General features: G+C 43.1%; 1 protein-coding gene across 1 annotated transcript in view; it reads left to right on the forward strand.

The window, feature by feature from the left end:
- Positions 1-24,139, forward strand: part of LOC124613581 (facilitated trehalose transporter Tret1-like) — a 99,221-nt gene extending 75,082 nt beyond the window's left edge. Inside the window, exons 4-5 of the mRNA XM_047142296.1 lie at positions 14,211-14,537; positions 23,813-24,139. Of these exons, the coding sequence (XP_046998252.1) occupies positions 14,211-14,537; positions 23,813-24,139 (654 nt within the window). The remainder of the gene's footprint in view (positions 1-14,210; positions 14,538-23,812) is intronic.
- The last annotated feature ends 1,173 nt before the right edge of the window (positions 24,140-25,312 follow it).

The following is a 25,312-nucleotide window of genomic DNA, read 5'->3' on the forward strand; positions in this document are numbered from 1 at the left end:
CTTAGCGCTTCATTTGTCACAGAAAACAATGCAGCCAACCCTTCCACACTCGCTGTATGCGTAACATAAGGCGCTGTATGCGTAACAGGCCGAGAAAATCCCAAGCAGTTCGCCAGGAAGTCACGAGGGGGTGTTAGATGCATTCAGCGGCCGCCCATTTCCTCTGCAGGCGTGGGGGAAAATGGTAATAACTCCACTTCTAGGGAGAGTAGAACAATAATTCAAAGTTTACATTAAAGAGAAATGTTCCAAATAATTTTCGGTAGCAAAAAAAAAAAAATCGTAATTTTTTGGATTTGACCACCTCCGGCTCCTCTTAATCATGCTTTCCTGTTTGCACCATCAAGAGAACTAGCGCCGCATACTAGTAAATCAGTTGCTTTTCTACCATTTGCTGGCAGTATTTCTTCATAAACTTCCAGAATTCTCAGATAATACTATATCAAGAGTGTTATTTTGCCTTAGGCCAAGACTAGAGCCCTGTCTGTATCTGTTAAAGACGATTTGGGATTGAGAAAGCCTGGAGTTTATAAAATTTCCTGTTATTGTGGAAAGGCCTATATTGGACAGACTGTTTGCACAGACTATGACCGATATGTGGAACATCACCGTCATATACGTTTGTTCCAGCCTGAAAAATCTGCTGTCCCGAGCAATGTCTCAATGAAGGGCATAACATGTCGTTTAAGAAGATGCAAATCATTGATCCGGCTTCTCGTTACTGTGATTGTGTGCTCAAGGACCCATCGAAATACGATTATCTGATGACATTGTTAGACAGAGATAAAAGTGTAACGTCGCGAGTTAATGCGTGATAACATTCGTAGTTATAGAGCCTGCAGTCCTATCAATGAGTGATGTACACCTGCTTCTAACACAACGTGTGAATGCGTCAGCTTGTCACTTCCAACAACTGTATATTCATGCCGCCTATGAAACTAAATAAACTATATTAAATATTATTCAATCATTTTCCAAATCGGTACACTACCTTTCGTTATTCAGAAGAAGATTATGTAAAAATTGCAACCTTATACTTATATTAGTCAAAAAACCGACACTTAGGGAACTAAATGCAGTTTATTTTTCGGTATAATTGGAAAACATAAACAGAACTTTCAGTGTGCTAATTAATCAACTGAGATTTTCACATTAAAAATTTAATTATTTTTCGTTTTCGTGATACAAAAATCAGACAAAACTATTATTTGTGTCTAATATTGCTGAGAGAATAAATGTGAGTGAATGAGAGTGTGTACGTTGGACATTCGTCAGATTTAAATATTGCATTGTATACCATTTTAAGTAACCTGCAAGAATTACACAAGCCTGTTGTGGGAAAATGATCCGAGGGAAATTACCCACTTTGCTGATGACTTTTGTCTAGGTGTGATTGCTATTGTAACAGAGCACCCAGAAAGTCAGCTGGAGTAAATTCTATATCTAAAGTATATTTCCAGATTTATTGCCTTTTCGTTTTCGTTTATTAAACATTACTTTAATATTTGTATATCAGGATGACGTAGATGCATCTGTATGTCAGGATTGGTGCAGGCCAGTTTTGGCATGAGTATGATTATGAGCGAGGATTCTGACAGGCAGCGAGTATTGTTAGCCAATCACAATTGAGATGGTTCCCACTCGTTACCTTATAATTATACAGGGAGTGAGGCCACAAGAAGGGATTCTCCCACCAGCGTTGAATTCGGACAATCATGTTATTAGTGTGAGGGAAAATAATGTGTAAAATGAAGGAATATCGAGTTCTTCGCGTTTGATACATGTCGTGTCTAACGCTGATGTAGTTACGGACAGTTTTGTGAAGTCTGGAAGTTTTAGAACTATATTATTGGAATGATACCCGCGTGTGAAAATTTGGCCTTCATAGTATCCGTGTGGCAATGCTGCAGTATTCAACCACTGAGCATTTGTTGGCGAGCAGTTCCTCTTTTGTGAAATCCTCAAGAATGACCGAATGTAATAACTCATGTTAGTAGTGAAATTAATGAGTGTCAGAACGTTGTTTAATTAGGGTCAGGTTTTGACAGTTTTCTGGCTGCTATGCATGTGAAATGAGTGTACGAATTGTGAACGTGATGAAAATAGCCCATAGTTTAAATGTGGACTGAATAGTACCGTTTCTTCGGCTATATGGACAAAATAAAAATTTTTGTATGGAAATTTCAAGATTCAATTTGCTTTTTGTGACAGAAGTAACGAATAGCTGGTAGCGGAAGTTATCTAACAAACGGGAACTGCTGAAAAATCCACTATAGAACGTTATAGTAAATTGTTCTCCAGGTACTATTACACTCCTAGAAATGGAAAAAAGAACACATTGACACCGGTGTGTCAGACCCACCATACTTGCTCCGGACACTGCGAGAGGGCTGTACAAGCAATGATCACACGCACGGCACAGCGGACACACCAGGAACCGCGGTGTTGGCCGTCGAATGGCGCTAGCTGCGCAGCATTTGTGCACCGCCGCCGTCAGTGTCAGCCAGTTTGCCGTGGCATACGGAGCTCCATCGCAGTCTTTAACACTGGTAGCATGCCGCGACAGCGTGGAACGTGAACCGTATGTGCAGTTGACGGACTTTGAGCGAGGGCGTATAGTGGGCATGCGGGAGGCCGGGTGGACGTACCGCCGAATTGCTCAACACGTGGGGCGTGAGGTCTCCACAGTACATCGATGTTGTCGCCAGTGGTCGGCGGAAGGTGCACGTGACCGTCGACCTGGGACCGGACCGCAGCGACGCACGGATGCACGCCAAGACCGTAGGATCCTACGCAGTGCCGTAGGGGACCGCACCGCCACTTCCCAGCAAATTAGGGACACTGTTGCTCCTGGGGTATCGGCGAGGACCATTCGCAACCGTCTCCATGAAGCTGGGCTACGGTCCCGCACACCGTTAGGCCGTCTTCCGCTCACGCCCCAACATCGTGCAGCCCGCCTCCAGTGGTGTCGCGACAGGCGTGAATGGAGGGACGAATGGAAACGTGTCGTCTTCGGCGATGAGAGTCGCTTCTGCCTTGGTGCCGATGATGGTCGTATGCGTGTTTGGCGCCGTGCAGGTGAGCGCCACAATCAGGACTGCATACGACCGAGGCACACAGGGCCAACACCCGGCATCATGGTGTGGGGAGCGATCTCCTACACTGGCCGTACACCACTGGTGATCGTCGAGGGGACACTGAATAGTGCACGGTACATCCAAACCGTCATTGAACCCATCGTTCTACCATTCCTAGACCGGCAAGGGAACTTGCTGTTCCAACAGGACAATGCACGTCCGCATGTATCCCGTGCCACCCAACGTGCTCTAGAAGGTGTAAGTCAACTACCCTGGCCAGCAAGATCTCCGGATCTGTCCCCCATTGAGCATGTTTGGGACTGGATGAAGCGTCGTCTCACGCGGTCTGCACGTCCAGCACGAACGCTGGTCCAACTGAGGCGCCAGGTGGAAATGGCATGGCAAGCCGTTCCACAGGACTACACCCAGCATCTCTACGATCGTCTCCATAGGAGAATAGCAACCTGTGTCTATGTGCCTGTGGTTCTGTCAGTGTGATCATGTGATGTATCTGACCCCAGGAATGTGTCAATAAAGTTTCCCCTTCCTGGGACAATGAATTCACGGTGTTCTTGTTTCAATTTCCAGGAGTGTATTTATTCACGAGGAGCATCTGGTTTCTTGAATGGGGCAAGTTTTGAGTTTAGGTTCTCATGTTCCTTAATAATGTTGGAAAACATTTTTTCCTTGACAGAAACAAGGAGGTGATGTATCACATACAGTAACGGAGTGAGTGGACAGAATATGTTCACTGTCGAGCTAGCCGACTGCAGCACAAAGTCATTTGTCTTCCGTTCTTCTCTCTTCACAAAAAATAAGTTTTCTATGCCTTGTCCTAAACCAGTCATGAACACAAGGTCAACAGCTGACCTGGCTGTGTTAGTAGGTGCTGAATGAATGTCAGCGATACTATATGTGCTAATCATTCGCCAAAGTGAGACGTTCAATTCCAGTGAATAGCATAATGTATACTATACTTCAGTTGTACAAACAGGAAATGAAATAAAAGTGCCCAGTAACTTGGTGTTATCGCATTGTGCACAAAATTTGAAAAACCGTTATTTTTTGATGAATTGTAGCGCCCTTGGTATTTGGTGCAAAAAATGTTGTACTTATTTGTAGAGAATGAGGCGTTCTCATAAAAAAGAAATAGATGCCAAACTGCCAGGAGGACAAGAAAAAGATTTTTTGAATAAACTGAAAAAGGTCTGAAATATTTTTACGGTTTTTAAAACTACAGAATGTTTAGCCAACGTAAGCTTTGTTATCAAAACTTATTTTCCCAACTTTTCCTACCACGTGAAGGAGTCATAAAATTAAAATCTGCTACCCCACCTTTTATAAAATAATGGCTTTTCTTCCTACATTTTGACTGTATTATAAACATTTGGGACAAGACTCCTCAATTCTCTTTCTCTAATAGTTTCCAAGTTATGTATTAAAATTCTAGCAGACTTTATGAATACCCTGTACAATGTCTGATCCAAGCTATCCGGGCACACCTACATAATGTGGATTTGACCATTAAATGTCACTAGAGGCGGACCTACCGGTGTACTAGAAGGTTGGGAGTATTGTGCTGTAACAGCAGAATGGGTCGGTCAGGAAAGCTCAGTGAGTTCGCAAGTGGAGTAGTCATTGGATTTCACTTGGGCTTCCAATCCATCTGAGACATTTCAGTGCTTGTGAAACTGACCAAGCCAATTGCCGATGATGTGGCTGGGAAGTGGAAACACGAACGAACAACCATAGATAAACAAGGACCAGGAAGATATTACCTACTGACGACCAGGGACTGTCGAGCACTGAAGAGGATGGTGGTGCAAAAATCGCCTGAAACGAGTGGAAGGAACCACTCGTGAGTACCGATGTGTTACCAGAAGTCTAACTAGCGCAATGACCGTACGTACGGCGTAAAAATGAATGGGTGCAATAGTCGAACAGCTCCTCATAAAGCCACACATTTCCGTACTCAGTGCTAAGCGGTCCTTCAGATGATGTAAGGAGCGATTCCATTGGACAGTGAATGACTGGAAACGAATGATTTGGAGTGATGAATCACGTTGTACTTTGCGGCAATCCGATGGAAGTGTTTGGTCTTGGCGAATACCTGAAGAACTTTACTTGCCATCATCTGTAGCGCGAAAAGTGAAGTACACGCGAAACGATATTATGTTATGGGGGTTGATTTTCGTAGTTAGGATGTGCATAAGAAAACGCTGGATGAGGAAGGATATCAATACATTTTACAGCATGGTGTACTACGTGCTATACGGGAACAATTTGGAGCTGGTGATTGTATCAGCGTGGTAAAGCACTCTGCCATTAGGCAGCATCTGTCAGGGAATGGTTTGTGGACAGTAACCGTCCTGAAATGATCTCCCAAAAGTCTCGATCTGAACCTTAAGAACAACTTTGGGACGGGGTGGAACATCGAGTTTGTTGCAGACCCCAGTTTTCAGTATCACTGTCTCCTCTGGTTTCGGTTGTTCCTCTAAAGACATTCAGACACCTCATTGAACGTGACTCCAGAAGAGTCCAAGCTGTCATAATAATGTCCAAATAAGTGTGTCACTAAATAGTAATCAAAACGTCCTCAGTCCCAGGTTCGAAACCCGCACCGTTTTAATTTTGAATAAAATTCATCAGAAATGGCGGATGAAGAATTCCGGCATAAGAAGTCACCCTCATCCAGCTAAAACTTGTCAAAGCGGGCGAGGGTGTGAACAGAGAGCCAGGGCACTCTCTTGCCCTGGGAGAGGGAAACTGCCCCCAAAGGCGGAAGTACCAGCAATGATCAACGGCATGAGAACACTGAAGGCAGTGAATACCACTGCACTAAAAACCGATAATGTGTATCCACACGACATGTGGCCTCTAATTGTAAAAAAATCATGATGATCTCTCCACTGACAAAAGATTTCGGGCTAGTCCACCATTCGGATCTCTGGGAAGGGATGCCAAGTGGGAAGTGACCATTAGAAAAAGATCCAATAACCAGCGAAAGCATATCGTTCTAAGAGTTGGGGTCTGGAATGTCAGAAGTTTGAACGTGGTAGGGAAGCTAGAACATCTGAAAAGGCAAATGATAATGCTCAATCTAGATAAAGTGGAGGCGGGGGATCAGTGAAGTGAAATGGCAAGAAGACAAGGATTTCTTGTCAGGCGAGTATATCAACAGCTGCAGAAAACAGTGTGACGGGAGTACGATTCGTCATGAGTAGGAAGGTATGGCAGGGAGTTACTATAAACGGTTCAGTGATGGGTTGCTCTCACCAGAATCGACAGCAAACCAACATTGACAACAATAGTTCAGGTATACATATCGACGTCACAAGCCGAAGGTGAAGGGTTAAGAAAATGGAAATTAGGAAATTTGTGGTAAGGTCTTATGAAACAAAACTGCTGAGGTCATCGGTCCCTAAGTTTACACACTACTTCATCTGGCTTAAACTAACTTACGCTAAGGCCAACACACCCACGCCCGAGGGAGGACTCGAACCTGTGACGTGAACCGTGACAAGACGCCTGAGACCACACTGCTAACCCGCGCGGTTGCATAAAGAAAATATGTGGGAATATTGAACTGATAATTCAGTACACAAAGGGACAATACAATCTAATAGCCATTGGGGATTGGAAAATGGTTGTAGTAGAAGGAGTAGAAAAAAGAGTAACGGGAGAATGTGGGCTTGATACTTGAATTGAGAGAGAAAAAACGCTATTCAGTTTTGAAATAAATTTCAGCTGTAATAATGAATTCTCTGTTCAAGAATCACAGGACGAGAAGGCACACTTGGCAAAATCCGAGATACATTGGAAGATTTCAGTTATATTGCATCATGGTCAGGCAGAGAATCCGAAATCAATACTCGATTGTAAGGCGTACTCGGGAGCAGACAGACTCAGATCACAGTTTAGTAATGATGAAGAGTAGGCTGAAGTATAAGAGACTAGTCAGGAAGAATCATTGTGCAAAGAAGTGGAATACGGAAGCGCTAAGGAATGAAGAGAGACGCTTGAAGTCTCTCAGGCTGTAGATACTGTGATAAGAAATAGCGCAAAAGCTCTTTAGTTGAAGAGGAACGGACATCTCTAAAGAGGGCGGGAAGTGCACTCACAGAAGTTATTGAGAAAAACGTAGGAAACTGCGAAGAAACCATGGGTAATAGGAGAAAAACTTCAGTTCATCGATGAGAGAAGGAAGTGAAAAAATGTCCAGCGAAATACAGGAATTCAGAAATACAAGTCACACAGGAATTAAATAAACAGGGAGTGCGGGGAAGCTTATACAATATGGCTGAATGAAAATTGTGAATAAATCTAAAAAGAAATGATTGCCAAAGGACTGACCCAGCATATGAAAAAGCCAAACCATCTTCTGGAGAAGTTAAAAACGATGGTGATAACATTAAAAGTGCTGTGGGAATTCCGCTTTTAAATGCAGAGGAGAGAGTGGATAGGTGGAAAGTGTACATAAAAGGGCTGGTACCTAGTATTAAAATTGGAATATGAAAAAGCTTTTGAAGACTTTAAATCAGTTTATGCATCAGGGACAGATAACATTCCATCACAATTTCTAAAATCGTCAGGGAAGTGGCAACAAAAAGACAATTCACGTTGGTATGTTGAACGTATAACTCTGGCGATATAACCATCTGACTTTCGGAAAAACATTACCCAAACAATTCCGAAGATCGCGAGAGCCAACATGTGCGAGAAGTATCGCACAATGAGCTTAACAGCTCATGCATCCAAGTTACTGACGAGAATAGTGTACAGAAGAATGGAAAATAAATCTGAGGGTCTGATAGGTGCTGATCACTTTGGCTCTAGGAAGGGTAAAGGCTCCAGAGAGGTAGTTGTGACGTTGCTGTTCACACTGCAAACAACACCGAAGAAAAATAGAAACGTATTCATAGGATTTTTTGACCTGGAAAAAGCGTTCCACAGTGACAAATGGTGCCAGACATTCGAAATTCTTAGAGAAATAAGAGTAAACTATTGGAAAAGACAGGTAATATACGATATGTACTCGTACAAGAACAAAAGAGGAAACAATAAGCATGGAATGCCAAGAAGGAAGTGGAAGGATTAAAAAGAGTATAAGATAGGGATGCAATCTTTCTCCCTTTCTGTTCAGCCTGTACGTTGAAGAAGCAATGACAAAAAATAAAGAAAGGTTTAGTGGTGGGATTAAAATTCAAAGTGAAGGGATATCAGTGTTACGATTCGCATATGGCATTGCTGTCCCTAGTGAAAGTGAAGAATTACCGGTTCTGCTGAATGGAGTGAACAGTCTAATGAGTACAGAATATGGTTTAAGAGTAAAGCAAGGAAAGACGATGGTAAGCAGCAGAAATAAAAACTGAGAGAAATTGACATCAGGATTGGTGATCACGAAGTAGATGTAGTTAAGGAATGTTGTTACATCATTAGCAAAATAGCCCAGTACGGACGGAGCAATGAGGACATAAAAAGCGGGCTAGTACTATCATGAAGGACATCCATAAGCAAGCGAAGTCCATTGATATGAAACCGGTCTAAATACGAGGGCTATTCGGAAAGTAAGGTCCCATGGGGAGCGAAACGGAAATCACAGTGAAAAACCGAAGGAGCTTTGCTCAGATCTACATCTACATCTATATCTATATTTATACTCCGCAAGCCACCCAACGGTGTGTGGCGGAGGGCACTTTACGTGCCACTGTCATTACCTCCCTTTCCTGTTCCAGTCGCGTATGGTTCGCGGGAAGAACGACTGTCTGAAAGCCTCCGAGCGCGCTCGAATCTCTCTAATTTTACATTCGTGATCTCCTCGGGAGGTATAAGTAGGGGGAAGCAATATATTCGATACCTCATCCAGAAACGCACCCTCTCGAAACCTGGCGAGCAAGCTACACCGCGATGTAGAGCGCCTCTCTTGCAGAGTCTGCCACTTGAGTTTGTTAAACATCTCCGTAACGCTATCACGGTTACCAAATACCCCTGTGACGAAACGCGCCGCTCTTCTTTGGATCTTCTCTATCTCCTCCGTCAACCCGATCTGGTACGGATCCCACACTGATGAGCAATACTCAAGTATAGGTCGAACGAGTGTTTTGTAAGCCACCTCATTTGTTGATGGACTACATTTTCTAAGGACTCTCCCAATGAATCTCAACCTGGTACCCGCCTTACCAACAATTAATTTTATATGATCATTCCACGTCAAATCGTTCCGCACGCATACTACCAGATATTTTACAGAAGTGACTGCTACCAGTGTTTGTTCCGCTATCATATAATCATACAATAAAGGATCCTTCTTTCTATGTATTCGCAATACATTACATTTGTCTATGTTAAGGGACAGTTGCCACTCCCTGCACCAAGTACCTATCTGCTGCAGATCTTCCTGCATTTCGCTACAATTTTCTAATGCTGCAACTTCTCTGTATACTACAGCATCATCCGCGAAAAGCCGCATGGAACTTCCGACACTATCTACTAGGTCATTTACATATATTATGAAAAGCAATGGTCCCATAACACTCCCCTGTGGCACGCCAGAGGTTACTTTAAAGTCTGCAGACGTCTCTCCATTGATAACAACATGCTGTGTTCTGTTTGCTAAAAACTCTTCAATCCAGCCACACAGCTGGTCTGATATTCCGTAGGCTCTTACTTTGTTTATCAGGCGACAGTGCGGAACTGTATCGAACGCCTTCCGGAAGTCAAGAAAAATAGCATCTACCTGGGAGCCTGTATCTAATATTTTCTGGGTCTCATGAACAAATCAAGCGAGTTGGGTCTCACACGATCGCTGTTTCCGGAATCCATGTTGATTCCTACATAGTAGATTCTGGGTTTCCAAAAACGACATGATACTCGAGCAAAAAACATGTTCTAAAATTCTACAACAGATCGACGTCAGAGATATACGTCTATAGTTTTGCGCATCTGCTCGACGACCCTTCTTGAAGACTGGGACTACCTGTGCTCTTTTCCAGTCATTTGGAACCTTCCGTTCCTCTAGAGACTTGCAGTCCACGGCTGTTAGAAGGGGGGGGGGGGGGGGACCAAGTTCTTTCGCGTAATCTGTGTAGAATCGAATTGGTATCCCGTCAGGTCCAGTGGACGTTCCTCTGTTGAGTGATTCCAGTTGCTTTTCTATTCCTTGGACACTTATTTCGATGTCAGCCACTTTTTCGTTTGCGCGAGGATTTAGAGAAGGAACTGCAGTGCGGTCTTCCTCTGTGAAACAGCTTTGGAAAAAGGTGTTTAGTATTTCAGCTTTACGCGTGTCATCCTCTGTTTCAATGCCATCATCATCCCGGAGTGTCTGGATATGCTGTTTCGAGCCACTTACTGATTTAACGGAAGACCAGAACTTCCTAGGATTTTCTGTCAAGTCGGTACATAGAATTTTACTTTCGAATTCACTGAACGCTTCACGCATAGCCCTCCTTACGCTAACTTTGACATCGTTTAGCTTCTGTTTGTCTGAGAGGTTTTGGCTGCGTTTAAACTTGGAGTGAAGCTCTCTTTGCTTTCGCAGTAGTTTCCTAACTTTGTTGTTGTACCACGGTGAGTTTTTCCCGTCCATCACAGTTTTACTCGGCACGTACCTGTCTAAAACGCATTTTACGATTGCCTTGATGTGTTAGGCGGAGACTCCAGTATTGCCGTCGATTACGTCACGTCGCTCTTTCCAGTTATGAGCGCACACTGAGCCCGTAAGGATTCATAGGACAACAGTGTCTGGTGTGAGACTTAGTCTGATGTCAAGCAGCCACTTAACATATCTGTCAGACGTTTCCTTCTGCACGACAATTCTCGGCAGAACTCTGAAGGGGCAATGAAGTTGTTCCTGCAGTGTTTTCGATGGGAAGTGTTTAATCATCCATAATAGAGCCCGTAATTGACTCTCCCTGAGTGTCATCTCCGCTCAAATGTACCTTTGGCTATGAAGACAATGTTTTGACTTAGACTACGAGCTGTAGATCAGCTTAGAGAATTGGCGGAAAGCACAGCCAGCTTTCTTCTACGACAAGCGTATCGGGAAGTTGGTACAACGCTAAGACAGATGTCTAAATCGGAGCGGCGACTATGTAGAGATGTAGCCGTAAGGTGTAGCAAATAAAACATTTTTCATTTTTACAGTGGTTTCCATTTTTCGACCGATCAGACGTTACTTTCCGAATAGGCCTCGTATGACAAAGAAATTTATGAGAATGTACGTTTGGAGTACACCGTTGTGTGGCACAGGAACAAGGACTGTGGGGAAACCGGAAAAGAAGAGAACCGAAGCATTTGAGATGTGTTGCTACAGAAGAATGTTGGGAATTAGGTGTACTGATAAGGTAAGGAACGAGGAGGATCTCCGCAGAATAGAAGTGGAAAGAGATATCTGGAGAACACTGACAAAAAGAAGGGACGAGGTGACACGAAATCTGTTAAGATACGAGGGAATAGCTTCCATGGCACTAGAAGGAGCGGTAGAGCATAAAATCTGTAGAGGAAGGCATAAGTTGGGATACATGCAGCAAATAATTGAGGACGTAGAGTGTAAGTACTACTCTGAGACGAAGAGGTTGGCACAGGAGAGGAATATTGCAGAATTCGAATCGAGAACAGCTGCCAACATCAGTGACGTAGAAGTAAATATCCTCGGAGTAGTGAAGCAACTCAAATCAATTAATAAAAGCAAGTCTTCTGGTCCAGACTGTATACCAATTAGGTTTCTTTCGGAGTATGCTGATGCATTAGCTCCATACTTAACAATCATATACAACTGTTTGCTCGATGAAAGATTCGTACACAAAGACTGGAAAGTTGCACAGGTCACACCAATATTCAAGAAAGGTAGTAGGAGCAATCCACTAAATTGCAGGCCCATATCGTTAACGTCGATGTGCAGCAGGATTTTAGAACATATATTGTGTTCGAACATTATGAATTACCTCGAAGGAAACGGTATTGACACATAGCCAACATAAGTTTAGAAAGCATCGTTCCTGTGAAACACCACTAGCGCTTTATTCTCATTAATTGCTGAGTGCTATTGACAAGGGATCTCGGATCGATTCCGTATTCCTGGATTTCCGCAAAGCTTTTGACATTGTACCACACAAGCGGCTCGTAGTAAAATTGCGTGCTTATGGAGTATCGTTTCAGTTATGTGACTGGATTTGCGATTTCCTGTCAGAGAGGTCACAGGTCGTAATAACTGACGGAGAGTCATCGAGTAAAACAGATGTGGTTTCAGGTGTTCCTCAAGGTAGTGCTATAGGCCCCTTGCTGTTCCTTATGTATATAAACGATTTGGGAGACAATCTGAGCAGCCGTCTTCGGTTGTTTAGAGACGACGCCGTAGCTTATCGGCTAATAAAGTCATCAGAAGATCAAAACAAACTGAAAAACGATTTAGAAAAAATGTCTGAATGGAGAGAAAAGTGGCAGTTGACCCTAAATAATGAAAAGTGTGAGGTCATCCACATGAATGCTAAAAGGAAGTCGTTAAACTTCGGTTACACGATAAATCAGTCTAATCTAAAAGCCGTAAATTTAACTAAATACCTAGGTATTACAATCACGTACAACTTAAATGGGAAAAGACACATAGAAAATGTTGTGGGGAAGGCTAACCAAAGACTGCGTTTTATTGGCAGCAAACTTGGAAAATGTAACAGAACTACTAAGGAGACTGTCTACACTGCGCTTGTCCGTCCTCTTTTAGAATACTGCTGCGCGGTGTGGGATCCTTACCAGGTAGGACTGACGGAGTACACCGAAAAAGTTCAAAGAAAGGCAGCACGTTTTCTATTATCGCGAAATATGGGAGAGAGTGTCACAGAAATGCTACGGGATTTAGGCTGGAAATCATAATAAGAAAGACGTTTTTCGTTGCGACGGAATCGAATCACCAACTTTCTCCTCCGAATGCGAAAGTATTTTGTTGACACCGACCTACATAGGGCCGAACGATCACCACGATAAAATAAGGGAAATCAGAGCTCGTACTAAAAGATATAGGTGTTCATTCTTTCCTCGCGCTATACGAGATTGGAATAATAGGGAATTGTGAAGGTGGTTCTATGAACTCTCTGCCAGGCACTTGAATGTGATTTGCGGAGTATCCATGTAGATGTAGATGTACAGGGTGATCAAAAAGTCAGTATGAATTTGAAAACCTAATCAAGGAATAATGTAGATAGAGAGGTAAAAATTGACACACATGCTTGGAATGACATGGCGTTTTATTAGAACCAACAAAAAAAAAGTTCACAAAATGTCCGACAGATGGCGCTGGATAGCAAAACGTCAGTCACTGCTACCGTGACGGGTGAGAGGTACGCCGATATGTTACAGAATCGCATCATCCCCAGCCTGGCTGATAAACACCTGCTGGAACGTACGATGTTTATGCAGGATGGCGCTCCACCCCATATTGCTAGACGCGTGAAAGCTATCTTGCGCGCGTCGTTTGGTGACGAACGTGTGCTCAGTCGCTACTTTCGTCATGCTTGGCGTCCCAGGTCCCCAGACCTCAGTCCGTGCGCTTATTGGCTTGGGTTTACCTGAAGTCGCAAGTGTATTGTCATCGACCGACATCTCTAGGGATGCTGAAAGACAACATCCGACGCTTATGCCAGACCATAACTCCGGACATGTTTTACAGTGCTGTTCAAAACATTACTCCTCGACTACAGCTATTGTTGAGGAATGATGGTGGACATATTGAGCATTTCCTGTAAATAACATAATCTTGGCTTTGTCTTACTTATGCTAATTATTGCTATTCTGATCAGATGAAGCGCTATCTGCCGGACATTTTTGAACTTCAGTATTTTTTTTGTTCTAATAAAACCCCGTGTCATTCCAAGCATGTGTGTCAATTTGTACCTCTCTATCTACATTACTCCGTGATTTATTCAGTTTTCAAATTTATACTGACTTTTTGATCACCCAGTAGATATAGATGTAGAATTCGTAACGGGCTGCACGAAACCAGTCAGGACAATGATGACTTAAAAAAAGGAAAGAAAATGTGTCCTGGTACTTGTGATCAGATGTTGTGTAATTTTGGGAATCATATTGTGTTTTCCTGCTAAGAGCACGGGTGGACAACCGCGAAATGCGCTGCTGCAGGTGTCGCTGGCTGTGTCTGCGCTGGTGGCGCTGTGCGGCTGCGACTCGCTGCTGTCGTCCTCGACTATCTCCCTGGCGGACAGCGGCAGCCCGCTGGAGCCCAGTCTGTCCGTGACGGCAGTGTGCGCCGTGCGGGCGGCGTCGGCCGGCGCCTGCCTGCTACTGGTGGAGCGCCTGGGCAGGCGGCCGCTGCTGCTGCTCTGCTTCGGCGGCTGTGCCCTCTCCTCCGCGGCCATCGGCGTCTACTTCTACCTCAAAACATACAGCAGCCCCCAAGTCGTGGCCAGCATCTACTGGATGCCTCTGACGAGCCTTCTTCTCTTTTGCGTGAGCTAACTGCTTGTGAAATCGTTGTTGTTGTTGTGGTCTTCAGTACTGAGAATGGTTTGATGCAGCTCTCCATGCTACTCTATCCTGTGCTAGCTTCTTCATCTCCCAGTATTTACTGCAACCTACATCCTTCTCAATCTGCTTAGTGTATTCATCTCCTGGTTTCCCTCTACGATTTTTACCCTCCACGCTGCCCTCCAACGCTAAATTTGTGAGATGCCTCAGAACACATCCTACCAACCGGTCCCTTCTTCTTGTCGGGTTGTGCCACAAACTCCTCTTCTCCCCAATTCTCAATTCTATTCAATACCTCCTCATTAGTTATGTGATCTACCCATCTAATCTTCAGCATTCATCTGCAGCACCACATTTCGATAGCTTCTATTCTCTTCTTGTCTAAACTATTTATCGTCCATGTTTCACTTCCATACATGGCTACTCTCCATACAAATACTTTCAGAAACGACTTCCTGACACCTAAATCTGTACTCGATGTTAACAAATTTCCCTTCTTCAGAAATGCTTTCCATGCCATTGCCAGTCTGCATTTTATATCCTCTCTGCTTCGACCATCATCAGTTATTTTGCTCCCCAAATAGCAAAACTCCTTTACTACTTTAAGTGCCTCAGTTCCTAATCTTATTCCCTCAGCATCACCCGACATAATTCGATTACATTCCATTATCCTCGTTTTGCTTTTGCTGATGTCCATCTTATATCCTCCTTTCAAGACTCTGTCCATTCCGTTCAACTGCTCTTCCATGTCCTTTGCTGTCTCTGACAGAATTACAATGTCGTCGGCGAACCTCAAAGTTCTTATTTCATCACCATGGATTTTAATACCCAATCCGAATTTTTGTCTTGTTTCCTTTACTGCTTGCTTAATATACAGATTGATAACATCGATAGGGGCTACATCCCCGTCTCACTCCCTTCCCAACCACTGCTTCCCTTTCGTGTCCCTCGACTCTTATAACTGCCATCTGGTTTCTGTACAAATCGTAAATTGCCTTTCGCTCCCTGTATTTTACCCATACCACCTTCAGAATTTGAAAGAGAGTATTCCAGTCAACATCGTCGAAAGCTTTCTCTAAGTCCACAAATGCTAAGAACGTAGGTTGGCCTTTCCTTAGTCTTTCTTCTAAGATAAGTCGTAGGGTCAGTATTGCCTCACGTGTTCCAACATTTCTACGGAATCCAGACTCATCTTCCCAGAGGTCGACTTCTACAAGTTTTTCCATACGTCTGCAAAGAATTCGTGTTAGTATTTTGCAGCTGTGACTTATTAAACTGATAGTTCGGTAATTTTCACGTCTGTCAACACCAGATTTCTTTGGGATAGGAATGATTATATTCTTCCTGAAGTCTGAGGGTATTTCGCCTGTCTCATACATCTAGCTCACCAGATGGTAGAGTTCTGTCAGGACTGGCTCTCCCAAGGCCGTCAGTAGTTCTAATGGAATGTTGTCTTCTCCCGGAGCCTTGTTTCGACTCAGGTCTTTCAATGCTCTGTCAAACTCTTCACGCAGTATCATATCTCCCATTTCATCTTCATTTATATCCTCTTCCATTTCCATAATATTGTCCTCAAGTACATCGCCCTGGTAAGGACCCTCTATATACACCTTCCACCTTTCTGCTTTCCCTTCTTTGCTTAGAACTGGGCTTTCAACTGAGATTTTGATATTCGTACAAGTGGTTCTCTTTTCTCCAAAGGTCTCTTTAGTTTTCCTGTTGGCAGTATCTATCTTACCCCTAGTGAGATAATCATCTACATTCTACATCCTTACATCCTCTAGCCATCCCAGCTTATCCATTTGCACTTCCTAACGATCTCATTTTTGAGAGGTTTGTATTCTTTTTTGCCTGCTTCATTTACTGCATTTTTATATTTTCTCCTTTCATCAATTAAATTCAATATTTCCTCTGTTACCCAAGGATTTCTTGTTAAATCAGCCTCTAGTAATCTGTGTACATACGTGTATCAGCACACATATTCGCGGATATCCGAGGTAATACATTGTGGTTCATAAAATAAAGGGAGTTATATGCACTGGGTAGTAGAAATCGAGGAGGGGAAGGGAGATAAGGAGGCCATTCGGCTTGAAATGCACCCTAGGTCAGTCTGCTCCAAGTAGTGACTGCGTCAGTATCTTTGATTTTGTAAATCGCTTCCCACAGATCTTGTTGTGACACACGATGTGACAAAAGATCGAACAAGCTATGCAAAAGCTGATCCAAAATGGTTCAAATGGCTCTGAGCACTATGGGACTTAACATCAGAGGTATTCACTCCCTTAGAATTTAGAACTACTAAAACCTAACTGACCTAAACACATCACACACATCCATGCCCGAGGCAGGATTCGAACCTGCAACCGTATCGGTCGCGCGTCCACTACGACCGGCTCAACTAATCCCAATAGTCCCTTTTCTATTGCTTTCGTATATATCAAGATGACATAACGTACTTAACCCTTTCACTGCCAATATTTTTTTGGAGGGAAAGACAGTTACGTGTGGCTATTTTACACTAAGGTACACTGAGATAGCGATATGCATATATACACTACTGACCATTAAAATTGCTACACCAAGAAGAAATGCAGATGATAAACGGGTATTCATTGGACAAATATATTATACTAGAACTGACATGTGATTACATTTTCGCGCAATTTGGTGCATAGATCCTGAGAAATCAGTATCCAGAACAACCACCTCTGGCCCTAATAACGGCATTGATTCGCCTGGGCATTGAGTCAGACGGAGCTTGGTTGACGTGTACAGGTACAGCTGCCCATGCAGCTTCAACACGATACCACAGTCCATCAAGAGTAGTGACTGACGTATTGTGACGAGACAGTTGCTCGGCCACCATTGACCAGACGTTTTCAATTGGTGAGAGATCTGGAGAATGTGCTGGCCAGGGCAGCAGTCGAACTTTTCTGTATCCAGAAAGGCCCGTACATGACCTGCAACATGCGATCGTGCATTATCCTGCTGAAATGTAGGGTTTCGCAGGGATCGAATGAGGGTGGAGCCACGTGTCGTAACACATCTGAAATGTAATGTTCACTGTTCAAAGTCCCGTCAATGCGAACAAGGGGTGATCGAGACGTGAAAGCAATGGCACCCTATACCATCACGCCGGGTGACACGCCAGTATGGTGATGGCGAATACACGCCCCCAATGTGCGTTCACCGCGATGTCGCCAAACACGGATGCGACCATCGTGATGCTGTAAACAGAACCTGGATTCATCCGAAAAAATGACGTTTTGCCATTCGTGCACCCAGGTTCGTCGTTGAGTACACCATCGCAGGCGCTCCTGTCTATGATTCAGCGTCAGGATTAACCGCAGCCATTGTCTCCGAGCTGATAGTCCATGCTGCTGCAAACGTTGTCGAACTGTTCGTGCAGGTGGTTGTTGTCTCGCAAATGTCCCCGTCTGTTGACTCAGGGATCGAGACGTGGCTGCAGGATGCGTTACAGCCATGCGGATAAGATGCCTGTCATCTCGACTGATAGTGATACGAGGCCGTTGCGATCCAGCACGGCGTTCCGTATTACCCTCCTGAACCCACCGATTCCATATTCTGCTGACAGTCATTGGATCTCGACCAACGCGAGCAGTAATGTCGCGATACGATAAACCGTAATCTCGATAGGCTACAATCCGACCTTTATCAAAGTCGGAAACGTGATGGTACGCATTTCTCCTCCTTACACGTGGCATCACAACACCGTTTCACCAGGCAACGGCGGTCAACTGCTGTTTGTGTATAAGAAATTGGTTGGAAACTTTCCTCATGTCAGGAAGTTGTAGGTGTCGCCACCGGCGCCAACCTTGTGTGAATGCTCTGAAAAGCTAATAATTTGCATATCACAGCATTTTCTTCCTGCCGGTTAAATTTCGCGTCTGTAGCACGTCATCTTCGTGCTGTATCAATTTTAATGGCCATAAGTGTACAAATGGCGGTAGTTTCGCGTACGAAAGGTAAAAAAGCGCAGTGCATTGGCGGAGCTGTCACTTGTTATCGGGTGATTCAAGTTAAACGATTTCCGGCGTGATTATAGCCACAAATCGTGAATAAAGAGACTTTCAACGCGGAGAATGGTAGTAGGAGCTAGACGAATGGGACATTTTATTTCGTAAATAATTAGGGAATCCGATACTCGGAAATCCACAGTGTCAAGAGTGTGCCGAGAATATCGATTTATAGGCGTTACTTCTCACTACAGACGGCCTTCACTTAACGACCGAGAGCATCGGCTTTTGCGTAGAGTTGTCACTGCTAATAGACAAACAACCCTGCCTCAAATAATGGCAGATATCGATGTGGGGCGTACGACGAACATATCCTTTAGGACAGTGCGTCGAAATTTATCGTTACTGGGCTATGCCAGCAGACGATCGATCCGAGTTTCTTTGCAAACAGGAGTACATCGCCTGCACCGTCTCTCCTTGACTCGTGATTATATCGGTTGGACACTACACTACTGGAAAATTGTGGCCTTGTCAGATGAATCCCTCTTTCAGTTGGTATGAGCTGATGGTAGGGTTCGAGTTTGACGCAGATTCCACTAAGTCATGGACCCAAGTTCTCACCAAGGCACTGTGCAAGCCGTAAGCCTAGCTACCGATGACCTCAGCAGTTTGGTCCCTGAGAACTTACCACAAACTTTCATGTCAATATATTTTCGGAGAGAAAGATATAAATGTTTTGTTATTTTAACTATTGTCATAGTCAGAGGTAACAACATGAAGAAAATATTTCCCGTCATTTTGTTTTTGTAACAAGAGAAACCATGGCTCATACATCGTTACTCGTAGGTACCTTCATGATTTCAAAGGGAAACTGCGTCAAACTACAAGATACGCAGAAAAATTGCGTGAATCAGAGCATTTCACCAAGTTTGTAACTCACATTACATGTGCTCACTGTGGGCACCGTTCGCGCTGAGGCAGACATGAGTACGCGCATGCAGTCATTGGCACCATTTGTCTGGGAAGCCATGACAGCAGCCCACTTCACAAATCTGTTGATCCGTTACCTATCTACAAACGCGAACTAATACGATGCGACGGTACAGAGCAGAGTGTTAACAGTGAAACTTGAAGAATGCTGCAAACCATTGGCAGCCTATCTGTTACTAGTGGAACATTGGTACTTAACAATAACCTGCAGTGATTTTCTGATATACTGTCTTCGGACGCTTACATCCCAATGGCAGTGAAAGGATTAAGGAATGCAGGGAACTACCATCAGCCAGCCACACCTATGAAACGTGGATCATGTGGCTGAGTTGTTGATTCTGACCGTCGAATGAGTGTTAGGCACTGAACCTTCAAAATCCTCTGTGCATACCGTCATTAAAAGAGATCTCAACATGGAAAAGGTGAGCGCGAAGCTGGTCCCCTAAGTTTTGACAGACGGTCAGAAAAGAAGGCAAGGACGAACAAATCAAAAGCGATGACAATGTTTCATGTCTTTTCCAGACTTGGTTCCGGAAGAGTCCTTTTTCTTTCCGGAGGTTAAGACTGTTTTCATTGACACTGTCGACGGCGATGAGGTAGTCAAGGCTACCGTGACGACCGCTCTTTTACGCGGTTCCCACCGAGGTTTAGAAGACTTCTAAATATTAGTAATTATATCTCGAATATCTTCTTTTATGACAACACTTGCTTTATTTTGTCAACGTGCCCTGCATTCGTTTTGCGGAAGATAGTTTTCCATAAAGCAGGTATGTCTGTTGTATTCACAATACTAATTTTTAGTGTCGATATAATGATTTTGCTTATTCTTGCATTACAAGCGATCGACACTAATTACGAGCATCCTTTAAGTCGTTGTTGCTAGCTATTCGTGATGTAATGCCGCTACATTGCCTAGAACGCGCCGCGTCTTGGAGATGGTTGTTGTATCTGTAAGGGTCAAAGGGAGATCCCCATAGTTACGCACACATCCTGCTTCTGTCGTACCAGCAACTTCTTACGTCTCAGTCATTTCTCTTTCGATTACCTTAACACAGTTCACTTAGGTGTTTACCGAAAGCTGCCGCAAATTACATGAAGCCTGTTCTATGTCATCCCATTCATCAGATTCTTCGTTTCGTGCTATTTATGTATCATGATCAACATACATGATATTCTATATAAAATCAGTGAAGCTACCGACATTTCTCTTAATCTGCTTCCACATATGTAGAATGAAAATCTTATTACATTGAGAAGTGTAGCACGTTTACATCTCCAAGACAAAAATAAAAATATTGCCCTCAGCAATAGGGCTGGTTGAAAAATATTGGCGGAATATTTCAGAAACCGCCTCAATAGTGATGAACTCACAGAAAAATGGAATTTAGCCCCTCGGCAACAACAAACCCTAACTCTGAACCTCCCACTACTGTAAGACTTCAGGAACCTGAACGTGAAATGTCAACAAAAATGCTATATTGTCTCTCCAAAATATTTTTGAAGACCTCTGGGTAAATGAAAGAGTACCAGATGAATGGGAATATGTCCTCAAGCACCCACTCCACAATAAAGGCTCCAAAGCAGAGCACAAGAACTACAGAGGGATCTCACGCGTACATGCAACATACAAGATATTTTCTAAAGTTTAACTTAACAGATCAGAGCCACAAACAGGCTATCCATTTCAATAATACCAAACGGGATTCAGGAAAGGAAGATCCACCCGCAACAAAAATCCCAAACTTCATAACATCATGGCGTGCCAGAAATTAAGAACAAAATAATATGTTGTCACTTCCATTGGCTTTCGAAAAATAGAAGGCCCAATATGGCGGAAATCCCTCACCAACATTCTGAAAGAACTAAATCTAGACAAGACATCCACAAACATAACCAGATAAACTGTTTTCAAGACATATTTCAAATTTACATTGATGGAAGTACTCTTTGACTGTTTTGAGATTAAAAAAATGTTCGGCATGGAGATGGACTCTCCCCTCTGCTATTAAACTGTGCACAAGAAAAAGTACTCATAGACTGCAACATGAATATCAATAGTGTAATCGGACTAGGAACAAAAAACAAAGGCACCAGAATTAGATGCCTAGCCTTTGTAAACGATACGGCCCTAGTAGCCGAGACTTGGAAGAAGCCAAAGAAGAGACTGTCGAACTACAAAAGCAAGCAAAAAAATTGGCTCGAAATCTCCTTCGAAAAGACCAAAGTCATAACAACGATAAAATCCCGCAGAAACGTCTTTAAGTAGGAGAACAAGGCATACAAATATCTTGAAGAATGGATTTGTTGGAATGCCGTAAAGAAATATGCAATGGAATCTAGAAGATTTAAGTTTCATGTGGCATTCCAAAAACATGGTTCAAATGGCTCTGAGCACTATGGGACTTCATATTAGGTCATCAGTCCCCTAGAACATAGAACTACTTAAACCTAACTAACCTAAGGACATCACACACATCCATGCCCGAGGCAGGATTCGAACCTGCGACCGTAGCAGTCCCGCGGTTCCGGACTGAAGCGCCTAGAACCGCACGGCCACCGCGGCCGGCTGTGGCATTCCAACTATCCACAAACATTTCCCGCTCATGGACTGCAAAAATAGACACTATAACACGGTAATCATAACGGAAGCCTTATACGGAGCCGAAACAACGTTTATCACAAACGATGGCGCAGTTGAAAGGCTGGAAATAAAAGAAAGGGAGCTATTAAGAAAATTCCTAGGTCCAAATTCCGTAAGAACAAACTAATCGACATCAGAAGCGAAACCCTTTACCAAACAATCGAATATCCATAATGAGAGAAATAACAACCGATTTTTATGTACACGTACTCGGAAATGACACAAATAGACTAATCATAAAAGTTTGGCAACATCTGCAAAGAAATTGTATAAGGAAACTGGGAAGGAAAGAAAGAGATGTTCCAACTCAATATCAAAATAAAACGAAAGATCAGAATCTGTAAAAGAGAGAGGAAAGCAAGATCAGAAAGTATTTAACGACAGTGGGCTAATGTATATCAATGAACATTAAAAATTGTTCGATGTTACGTACCTCAAGGTGGTGTTAAACGAAAGAACGAGAAGACAGTCAAGGGAAGTAAATAATGAAATGAAAATAAGTTCCTCACGGAACTAGACGAACTTGAATATGTTTTATAGTAATTCTCCAAAAGCTCAACTCATCTATTTTTAATTTTTGTTTCAGTTTTCTGACTGGTTTGATGGTGCCCATCACGAATTCCTTTCGTGTGCAAGCCTCTTCATTTCAAAGTAGCACTTGCAACATACATCCTCATTTATTTGCTAGATGGGAGCCTAATCTATGCAGGCATATAATCCGACCTACATCTCCACTATTAAACACTAGACGGGTATCACATGCAGATATCTTCACGACATTAGAGGATACACACTGTTTGTGGACAACGCATCCGTAGGAGGTGATTGTAGCTCTTATTCGTATTTTGTAATCCCGCATGCACAAATTTTTTTCAGCAGTTCAGGATTGGCTAGGTATCTGAAAGTTGACTTATAAAATTTAAAATAGCAAGTGGCAAGCCTTTCTTATAACTTTACGGCATTCTAATGACTTCTGCCAAAAAAGATATTTATAAGATGGTATGCCGCAGTGGAAGTGCTGAGGATACTCATCTGCAGAACTTCTGTGAAAGTGTATTTCCTACACTGCTTGCACAATACGTACATTCTCCCTGACGGCTTTTTAATGTGTGAAATTCTTTCTCTGCCAATAAGTAAGCATCTCTATGTGGCTTTCGACGTTCTAACTTTTTGCTCTTCATTTCTTTCTTCAATTTTCTAAATGCATACGCAGTTGGTTTCAATAGTGTGTCCAAAACATGAACACAAGAAACGGCTAGCTTAAAAAAATTGTGGATCACAGCGCCGAAATACGGAGCATGGCAGACGCAGACGGCCGTAGAAGATTTCTTAAAACAAATTTCTATGCAGACTTAGGTTATGCAACTTTGAGATGTCTTTGTAGAGGCATCAATCCAATAAATTAATAAATAAAAACAAATCTAAATTTTTCTATATTTTGCCCTATATTTGCTCATAATACGATGACCAGTATTTGTCTGGGAAGCTTAAGCCCTCACTGTTTACCGTGACCGTCGTCAAAGGTTCGTTCCGATAAGGACCAAATGTGGTAACTGTTCATTTCTGCATTCCTGTGGTGGCAGGTTTAGCCAGCGGGAGGCCCCGTGTGTACCTACTAAATTAAAAAGAGCCGTATTACTTTGCTGCAGGTGTCCTTCGACATGGGAGGCTACCCGCTGGTGTGGGTGCTGCCGAACGACCTGATGCCGGCGTCAGCGCGGGCCCTGTGCAACTCGTGCGTCTCCGTCGTGAGCTCAGCGCTGGCCTTCGCCCTCACTAAGCTGGCTCAAGTCGTCTCAAATGCTGGAGCGCCTTTCGCTCCCTTCTGGGTCTTCGCTGCTTGCGCCTTGGCTGGGTTGTTCTTCACTTGGTATTTTATTCCCGAAACCAAAGGTCGCTCACTGATGGATATCTCCTCCGAGATGAAAGTCAAAGCGCTTGGACGCCCACCGGACAAACGTTATCACTGTCTCTAGGAAATGCTGAGGCAATTTTAGCTTTTCTTGTACCGCGAGAGAGTGACTGCTTCAGAGAAATTAATCCAGGTCAGCGAATGGAATGTCACTGCTTTACCTGAAACGGAACCGTCCAACTTTCAGCTATTTTAATAACTTCGCTTATCCCTGCTAAGATGTTATGGACCCAGGTCACTGCGGAAAATTACGTATGACTACACCGTAGCAGCTCATGTCAAAACCATCATACACACTTATATACTGATTTCTTCTTTGCATTGAAAGTGATGTCGGTGAGTAATCTGATGCAGGTATTTTTCTATTGCCTTGAATAGTAGTCAGTAGCTCACAGTGGGCTGGATATGGTTCCCACTATATCATGTGAGAAGACGGTCTGGTTTCAGCAGTAGGTGTAACTTAACTCTTAAACATCTCAGCGCATTTTATTCGAGGCAACTTTAATAACCTGTAAAATAGAGGAGCACATAAAATATGTCTGCCTGAACCACTGCTGCTAATGCAGGAACAGATGGTAGAATTCATTTAAACTATTATGTGGAAAATGCTAGTGAGTAAAATATTGGTTTCTGGTTGACCTCGGTACTACATGACACATCATTCATTAGAATTTTTGTTTGCGTCCCCTACATTAATATCACTATAGGCCTCATGTATCAGTTAACGAGTTCTAATCGGTTTCCCGCACGCTCTGTGTAACGAAAAAGAGTAGCGTTTAACCTTTTCCTCTTAACAACTTCATTGCCGTCTAACTTACTGAATACATTGTTTGAGATTCCTTCCTGTGTCAAATTAAATCGATGTGTAACTACCTCAAAAAGTTACATTGAGCTGAATATCAGAAGTTTACAGCAAAGGATTTACTGATCCTCCAAGCAGTTTGAAACTGCAAGAGTGAAAGACTTAACGCTGTAGTTTCCTTTTGTTTAATTCATGCAAATATACATATTTGATTATTTCAAGTTTTCTTCGTCAATTATAATGTAAGGTAAATGGTTTACCCGTTTTCGACTGACGAAATAGCGTCATAATCGAAAGTTTCCTATTTTTATCTCTTCGTAGTTATTCTCTGTTCCACACTAAATAGAACACAAATATCAATGTCACGTGTCGTCTAGAGTGAAATCGTGTGATGCACTTCAAGCTGCACATTTTTTTCAATTACCAAAGCTACAA

This window comes from Schistocerca americana, chromosome 4, assembly GCF_021461395.2.
Source record: "Schistocerca americana isolate TAMUIC-IGC-003095 chromosome 4, iqSchAmer2.1, whole genome shotgun sequence".
Taxonomy (NCBI): Eukaryota; Metazoa; Arthropoda; class Insecta; order Orthoptera; family Acrididae; genus Schistocerca; species Schistocerca americana.